The sequence below is a fragment of the Bubalus bubalis genome, chromosome 6 (genome assembly GCF_019923935.1).
Source record: "Bubalus bubalis isolate 160015118507 breed Murrah chromosome 6, NDDB_SH_1, whole genome shotgun sequence".
NCBI lineage: Eukaryota > Metazoa > Chordata > Mammalia > Artiodactyla > Bovidae > Bubalus > Bubalus bubalis.
In genome coordinates, this window is record NC_059162.1 from 104,812,813 (window position 1) to 104,821,765 (window position 8,953).

Here is an 8,953-nt window from a genome sequence, read left to right on the forward strand (position 1 = left end):
GTGCTTGTCTCAAAGTGGGACATCGCTATAAGCATCTTTCCTGAAAAATAGGAATCTGAAACCTCACCTGCAGAAATGGGGTAGGATATGGTTTAGGTATTCTGGAAGCTCAGAGACTTCTGTCTTCAGGACCATTTCGAGGAAAGGGCTTCATCAGTTAAATTTCCAAATTTCGTATGGATGAATAGCTGTCTCAGGCCAGATTTGACTGTTATCCCATAGTTTACCAAGCAATTTTAAGTGAGAATTAGAAAGTAGTCCTGAAATCCTAAACCATCTCGCCGAAGAGGTCTTAGTCTGTGCCCCGGCAATTTATTTGAATTAAGTGTTCATCAGAAGCCCGAAATGAATTCCAAGCATTATCTTAATACTCAGTGTTTAAGAAAAGCCACCAAGGACAGTGTGATGTGGTTCAGCACCCAAGACATCTCCCATAAACAGAGAATGCGGTGGCCAGTTCTGACTTGATATGAGCAGAACCCAACTACGAGAGGGAGTCTGTTTCTGGTTTTGTAGTCCAGTGATTAGGGGCTGCTGCCTGGGGTTGGGCCATGACCCGGGTGTAGAAATGTCAGGGTGAGGTCCCCTTTACAAAGGTTTTCATAGCCATTCTCTTTTGACGTTCACAAGCCCTTTGGAAGAAAGGGGGCTCCCATGTTATAGATGAGGAGACTAAGGTTCTGAGGAAAGCACCTTGCCTGCTGAGTAGCAGAGTCAAATTCTGACCCAAATTCTGGGCTCTGTGCCCATGTTCTCACTACAATACAACCACAGCTTCCTTGGACTATTTCCATAAAACGAGGCAAATGTGAAAGAAGGGAGGGAACATAAGAGCAGGTCCTTTGCAGACAAGCCTTGAGCCAGGCATCAGGAAGCATTTCTGAGATGTCCTGCTGTCTGAGAGGGTCCACTTCTAAAGTGTCCTCATGTAAGCAAATGTATCTCTTCTTCAGCACTTTATTCCCTGCTCTAGCATCTTGTGTGTTAGGACAGACTCTTCTCAGAAGAGCTTTCTTCTTTGCTTTTTTTTTAAGGTTCTATCAGAAAGAGCCTAACACATCCAGACCAGAAGAAAACTCAGAGACCATCTAGTCCAAAGGGAAGAGTCTCTAAGGAGATCCAAGTCCAGAGGGTAGTGCTGGGCTTGACTAAGGCCACCTAGTGAGAGCCAGAGCCAGGGCTGGTGCACAGGCCTCCTGCGGCCCAGCCCAGAGCTCTCTGTTTTGCTGCTTCTTACTCCACCCAAATAGGCTCTTGGGAGCCAGCGCCCTGGCAGTTCTTCCAGACTAGTCCCTGTTCTAACTCTGGTTTTACTGTTTTCCAGGTGAGACCTTTGCCCTGGGAAATAGTCTGGCCCGGTCTTTGGAGCCACACTCAGACTCAATGGACTCTACCTTGAATCCCACCAATCTTGTCAGCACTTCCCAAAACCTTCGAAATCCAGGATACAGGCCTCTGCTTCCATCCTGCGGTCTCCCGCTGAGCACTGCCTCAGCTGTGCGCAGGTTCTGCTCCAGGGGTAAGCTTTTCAGAGTTCTGGCTCTCCTGCCCTCTCTCATTCTTTTCTTCTTTCCTTCCTGAACTTTGGGAAGCCAGAAAGGACTTAACTCTGTTGCGCTGCCCCACCCTCCCCCACCTAGAGAGGTCAGACTGGGGCCTGGCCCAATTACGCCTGACTAGGCACCTGGAGAGCAGCTGAAGCTCTGGGATTAGCTTGAGAACAGCAGGGACCAAGCGCCAACGACTCAGAGCCAAAGGGACAGGGAAGGAGTCCTTCATTCATTCATGAGCCATTTATGTGAACACCATCTGTGATTGTCAGGGGGACACAAAAATCAATCATTTCTTGTCCATAAGGAGTTCAAAGTCTTGTAGGAGAGACAAACACTTAAATAGATAATAGTAAAATAACATCCAGAGTGTGGCTGCAGAGATGAGTTGTATGAAAACTGAAAGAAGGAAGACCTCACTCAAGCTTGTTATCCAGGGTAAGCTTCCTTGAGAAAGTGTCTGAGGTTTTAAAGTTGACTGTGTGAATGTATCAGGGATGGTGGTAGGTGGGGGAGAGCTCTCCAGGGAAGAGCATGCAGCATGGACAAGAGCAGAGGGATGAGAACTAACACAGATTGTATCAGCAAGTATATATAGTTTGGTATTACTGAAAAACAAAGGGTAATTCTGGGGCTTCAAAGAGAAAATCCTGGAAGGGTCAGTGGTTGTACCATAGAGGACCTTAAATGCCATGTTAAAGAGTTTGGGGTTGATCTTGTAACTAATGAGAAGCTCTGGAGACTTTTACTAGAGGCAAGACCTAAATAGGTTTGTGTTTCAAATAGGTCACTGACTACTGTGTTGAGGATGGATTTGAGGAAAGACAAGACTAGAGAGACCACTTAGGAGGTTACTAGAATGGGCCACACCCAAAATGATAAAGGCCTAGATTAGGGCAGTGGTAGGTTTGTAGAAGAGAGAATAGATGTGAAAACTCTTCATGAGGTAAATATAGTCAGATTTAAGGGTTGGGAGGAAGGAGTGGGAATGTTGCCCAGGTTTCTAGAAGGGGTGATTGACTGGATGGTGCCATTCTCTGAGAGAGGGAACCAACCATAGAAGAGAAGGGGAGGGAGCCCATGGGTCTGTCTAGGTGATGCCCAGCAGGCAGTGGCTATGCAGGTCTGATCCTCAGGGAAGAGGACTGAGCTAAAGTTACATATTTAGGAGTTAGCAGATAGAAGTTGAAGCTATAGAGTAAAATGACACCCACCTCCCAGAATTTTGTGTAGAATAAAAAGAACAGTTGACCAAAGAAAGAGTTCTAGGGACCAACAAAGTTCAAGAGGAGGGAGCAGGAAGAGGATCCTACCAGGGGACAGAGGAGTAGTCAGAGGAGGAAAAGCAGAAGAATTTGATATTGTGGTGGCCAGGGGTACAGAGACGAAGCATATAACCCAAAAAGGTTCAGTAAAATAAGGACTGAGAAATACCTACTGGAAATGGTGATTAGAAGGTAATTGCTGATCTTAGTAAGTAAGAGCAGCTTCAGTGGTGCTGGAGGCTAGTGAGGGAGGTTTGCTGTGGGTAGGCATATCAAGGAGAGTTTGATGAGGAAAAGAAGGAGGTGACGAAGGTCTTCCAGAGTGGGTGCATGCTGGGCATGTTTGTCAGCAGACAGCCTGAGCCTTCCATGAAGAAGAAATTAAGAATATAGGAAAGAGGAGAAATGAAGGCCTTGGAGGTGTTGGGGAGGATTAAGGGTCAGTCTTATGACAGAAGAAGGCAAACCTTTCTCTCTGAGACTGGAAGAAGACTGTGGCCATGAGTGAATAGAGAGAGGGCTGAGCAGGGAGGGGCTCAGGAGTGCTAGGAGATGGGATGAGCCATAAAGAATACAGGAGAAATAGGTCAAGGAAGAGGGGATGGTTTGCAGAAACAGCAAAGGTCTTGCAATGTTTGGAGCTTGGAGACCAGTTTGCAAGGCCTTCGGTTTTCTTCTGTGGTTCTTAGAAACCTAGATGTGGGTGAGAAAAGACAGTTTGAGAGTTAAGATTTTACATTGAGCTAACAGGACAAGAGCGGGTGGGGAGCATATAATCAGTGGAGCTGGAGGAGGTGTGCTTTAGATCATCAGCACTGTCTCTGGACAGCGGGGATAGAAGCAGGGCTGAGAGACGCCTGAAGGATGGGGAGACTGTAAGTCTGATGTGCTAAAGGTCTTTGTGATATAACGGTCATAGTGGACGTACGTCCCAAGAGAGTTGGAAAGGTGGGAGGTTGGGGTCAGAGAGGTGGGTGTTTAAAATTATGAAGTGGAAAAAAAAAAAATTATGAAGTGGATTTGTTCCAAGTGATCCAAGAACTAGACAGTGATGTTGGTAGTGGGTATTTGAAGTAGAATAGCAATGAAAATCACTGAAAGCAAGGCAGTTGGATGGATTTCCTCGGAGGATTATGGCAGCAATTAGGATGGAACCGGAAGTTAGTGAGTTAAATCCCCAAAAGTCTTCACTTAACAAAGAGCAGAAACCCAGAGATTTGAAAATGTATGTGATCAGGAAAAGCAGATGCTCAGTACATGTTTGGCCTCTGAAGAACACTAGCTTCCATTGGAGGATGGTCTAAAAGCAGCAATGGGGAGACCGGAGAAAGCCATCTCCACACCCACTGTGGCCTCCCCCAGCCCAGGGACAGATTAGGTGTGGAAGAATAAGAAGAGTCCATTAGCAAGGCCTGCAGGAGCAGAGGGCATTCTAAGGAAGGCTGAGACAGAGAAGCCCAGGATACTGCTTCCCAACCCCAAGCCCAACAAGGCCCCACATGGAGCCATGTAAGGAGCTCTGAGGTAGAGTCCCTGCCTTGAGACTTAAGTCACCTCAGCCTCAAGACAGACCTAGTCTGGTGGGGGAGACAGAAAAATATACATGGAACTATTACATATGATCATTCATTGATTTAGCAGACATATTTGATCCTGGTCTCTGGCAGAGCAGGCACTCTTGTGTGCTGTGAAAGGAAAACTCTACTCCTGTGTGTCTCCCTACGCTCAGCACTCTGTTCAGCACTGCTTCACTTCCCCGGCCAGAAGGACAGGTCTCCACACACCAAGCAAGTCCACCATTTCAGCTGGGCGTCCCGCAGTTTAACCCTGTTCTGACACTAACTCCCTGGAGGAAGTGTCAGAGCCCACAGGATGAGGGTTCAGTCCCACAAGACTGACCACCCCCAACTTCAGATGCCAATTCAAAGTCCAGGTTGTTACCTCTGACTGGCTTCCATGATTCCTTCCAGCCCACAGTCTCCTGAAGCCCTGTCCTTGGGGTTTTATGGAGGCTTCATTATGTCAGCAAGATTTGTTAAGTCATTGATCATTGGTGATTGAACTGAATCTCTAGCCCCTCTCCCTTCCTTAAAGATTGGAGAGGGCAGGACTGAAAGGTCCAAAACTTCTAGTCACCTGATTGGGACAAACAGCCCCATCCTTAGGACTTTCCAGAAGTACCTCATTAACATATTCAGATGTGACTGACAGGGACTTGTTATGAATAGCAAACAACACTCTGACCTCTTACCATGCTCCAAGGTACCCCACCCTCTGGCCCTTTCTGCCTCATCACCTGGATGAGGCCTGGAATAGCAAATGACACTGACCTCTTAGGAGATTCCCAGGACTTTAAGTGCTGTGCCAGAAAAGAGAATGAACACAGATATGTATGTTTCTTATTAATAATCACAGTATCAGAAGGATTAACAGAACAGAAGACAGGTGATACACATAAATGCGTGAGATTGTTTTTAGGTTGTGATTGTTTTAGGCTGGTGGGGGTGAACTAGAGTAATCAGATAAAGAGTGATATGTGGGGAATAGAGTACTTTTATTTGGATGTCAAGGAAGGCCTCTCAGAGGAATCAGTATTTGAGATGAAACCCAAATGTTGAGAAGGCATCAGGTATGCAAAGATGTGAGGAAAAGAACATTTTAGATGGCGGAAATTGTGTGTCTGGATCAAAGCATAAAAGCATAGCTTATTCAGGAGGCAGAAAGCCAGCGTGTCTGGAGCTTGGTGAGTAAAGGGTGGGGGGAAGGGAGAGATGAAGCAGAAAGGGCCAGATGATGGGGTACCTTCTAGACCATGGTAAAGGCTTCAGTCTTATTTCAGGTATGAATTTTGAAGCTGTTGTATTGATTGACATGATCCAATTACTTTTTAAAAGTTGTTTTGACTGCTTTATGGAGAAGAGATTATTAGAGTGATGTGATGGGGGAAAGTGTATAGAGAGTGAGCTGTAACCAAGAGATACGTGAAATGCTTTTATGAGACCAGTTTTTTCAGGATGAGACCTGGAAAAGTTTCATAAAGGAGCTGATCCTTGAAGCCAGCTCTTGTTTAGTTAAGTTAGAGTCTGCCAGAAGGAAAGGAGAAACTGAAGGGCAAGAAGGGGGCACATTCCAGGCAGAGGGGATGAAGCCTGCCAGAGAGCTATGCAGGTGATGACCGTACAGAGAGTTCAGATCCCACTGGGGAAATGGCCAAGACTGAAATAAAAGCTCTAAGCAGAGCACTAAATTAACATTGAGATTCCTGGCAGCCAAGGCAAAGCTGTATTCTGCCTCCAAGTATTTGGCTATAACGAAATCAACTATTCTCTGGGCCTTGGAAGAGACACAGGTTATTATTATCTGCCATTTTTTTTTCTCCCTGGGCCCCAAGGTCTTAGCTCTAATCTTACCCAGCTCCTGAGGTATCTCTAGAAATGGTCCCCAGAGCCAAGGCAAAAGCAGCCTCACCTACCAGCCCCTCCCCCTACCCCCAACACAGATAATCCTCTCACCTCATCACTACCCTTGACTCAGGTCCAGGCTCAGTCACAACCTCAGTGTAAAATTCCTTCTGACCATTTCCAGAATCAGACCTACGCTTAAGATTTGAGTGAAGAAGGGTCTCAGGTCCTCATTCCCTTTGTGGAGAAACCCTGCTCCCCCTCAGTCACCTCTGATTCCTCTGCTCTGGCACTGCTCTAAGCCCAGTGGTCACACAGGGCCCCTGGGACAGGCTATGGAGAGTGCAGGCGAGTTACAGCCCAGTCCCCGCCCGTTACGGCAGGTGTCCTTCTGTCCTGCAGGGTCAGACCGCCGGGATGCCTCTCGACTAAGTGGCCGGGACCCCTCCTCGTGGACGGTTGAGGATGTGATGCAGTTTGTCCGGGAAGCTGATCCCCAGTTTGGACCCCATGCTGACCTCTTTCGCAAACACGTAGGTATCCCTGCCTGACCTCTCCTATATCCACCGGTTGTCTTGCTTAGACTCTTAAAGGGCACATGCTATATATTTGTTCCAAGTCCCTTGAAACTGAGCACAGATGATACCATAGAAACTTAGTGACAGAGTCTTGGGTCCCAAATGGCCTTCACTGGGCGCTGCATACTCCTTTAGTGTTGGACCTGACTCAGCCATACTCCTACTGCGTCCCAGGACAGGACTCGCCTCTTCCAGGAGCACTTGCTGTCCTCTCTACCTGCTGTGGTCTAAGGCCAAGGCCAGGTTAAAGAGTCCCTTGTTGTGTGGCTCCCAGTTCTCCAACCTCATCAGAACCCCATTCTCTACTTTATCTGCTGTGAGCCCCAGCATCTTGTCAAGTGACCATTTGGCCCTGTGGCCAGGGACTGCCAAGGACCCCCCTGCAATGACCGAACTCCTGATTTGCGGCTCAAACCTGGTTCCCAGTAGCCCCTGCTGCTTGGTGCTGTTCTGCACCCTGGGTACTCAGAAGAGCTCCGCTGCTTTCACGGGTCATCTACTTCTTCATGCCAGGTGGGCTGGAGAGTGCTCTTAGATCAGTCCTGCGGGTCTCACAGCTGCTCACTGAGTGCTTGCTTTGTGTGTGGCTCATGAGGAGGGCTCCCTGCTGCCCAGGAAGGAAGGTGACTTTCCAAATAGCCCTTGAGGGTCAATACAGAATAGTCTGTGATGAGTGACAAGGACACTGACTGGGGAGGCTTCCTGGGAAGAGTTGGGATTGAGCTTGATCTTAGAGGTTTGGGAGAGCTGCCTCTTGGGCAGCAGAGAAAGGAGATTCCTACAAATACGCATGAAGAGCTTAACCTGGGGGGTTCAGTGGTGACGCTGGAGAGGGGTGGCTAGAGCCAGAAGGTGGACGGAACAGGTAGGCTTCAGTGTCACAGCAGGTTCACAGGGCTCCCTGTGGCTGGCACCGCCCCGGATGGTCTTTGGTGAGAACCTGGGTGGACAGACCGCCCAGGCCTCTGATGGCGCCCCCCTCCTCCCCCCAGGAGATCGATGGCAAGGCCCTGCTCCTGCTGCGAAGTGACACGATGATGAAGTACATGGGTCTGAAGCTGGGGCCTGCCCTTAAGCTCTGCTACCACATTGACCGGCTGAAGCAGGGCAAGTTCTGAGCAGGGCAGTGAAGCCTGGACAGCCGAGGGGTCCAGCAGAGGGGGCTCTTCTCCCAGGAAGGAGGGCCATCGGGCACCCCAGCGGGTCCAAGGCCACCTCAGGACTCCAGGAGGCTGTGTGGAGCCACCACTGCCCCCTCCTGCCATGAGATGTCCTTCCATGAAGGACCGAGGAGCGGGGTGTGCGGCCCAGGCACTGCTCTTCCCCTCAGCCCCATCTTGGCTCTGAGGTCCCGTGTATTTATTTCACAAGCCTGGGTGGCCTCCCTCCAGGAGTTTAGACTGAACACCTTCCAGGTGATGGAGGAAGGAGCTGACCTGATGAGGTCTCAAAAGATGAGGCTCTGAAGCGACACTCACGCCCAGTTCCCTCACCAGCTGCTGGGCCTGGTGGTGTGGCTCCCATAGCTCCTGCCTTCTCCTCACGAGATCCACAGATCCCAAACTCATGGTGCAAACCTCTACCTTTTTTAAAAAAAGATCTTTTCTTATTAATTTATTGTTTCTGGCACTTGGGCAAGCCCTCCAGTCATACCCCTCTTGCTCCAGACACTGGTTTCAGGAGGAGGGCGACCACACTGCCCTGGCCCCACACAGGCCCTCTCCAGAGAGCTGTGGCCCCTTCTCAGAGGACATTACCCAGTCACTTTCTCCTTGGGATGGACAGACCTACCAAGCCTTGACCACGTCATTCAGCACAGGGAGGAGAGGGTCCCTGTCATCTCCCATCTCTCCCTCCCCTGGGCCCTCTGCAGCCCCGGCCTCATCTGTGGGAACAGGCGTTCCTGCCCTGCACTGCCCCGCCACAGCTCCTTGCCCTGGCCAGAATTGCTGCCAAAGAAGGTTGGGCCCAACGTTTTAAGCCAAGAAGGCCCTAAGATGGATGGGAGAGGATGGTCTCTAGGCTGGAGTCTGGTTGCACCCACTCCACTGTCCGCAGGCTTCTTTTGTAAGCAAGTCAGCAGTTCAGCTGCCCCTGCTGCCATCTGGACTTATTTTATGTCAATTTGTTTATAAATAAAAAACAATATAGATGCCAGT

The 8,953-nt window shown here is 49.1% G+C and overlaps 1 protein-coding gene across 16 annotated transcripts in view; it reads left to right on the forward strand.

Moving 5' to 3' along the window:
• SCMH1 (Scm polycomb group protein homolog 1) overlaps positions 1-8,951 on the forward strand; it is a 221,940-nt gene extending 212,989 nt beyond the window's left edge. For all 16 annotated transcript variants that reach the window (XM_025288975.2, XM_025288978.2, XM_025288969.2 and 13 more), the window contains 3 exons: positions 1,325-1,519; positions 6,619-6,749; positions 7,787-8,951. In XM_025288975.2, coding sequence (XP_025144760.1) covers positions 1,325-1,519; positions 6,619-6,749; positions 7,787-7,912 — 452 coding nt within the window. In that variant the 3' untranslated portion in view covers positions 7,913-8,951. The remainder of the gene's footprint in view (positions 1-1,324; positions 1,520-6,618; positions 6,750-7,786) is intronic.
• The last annotated feature ends 2 nt before the right edge of the window (positions 8,952-8,953 follow it).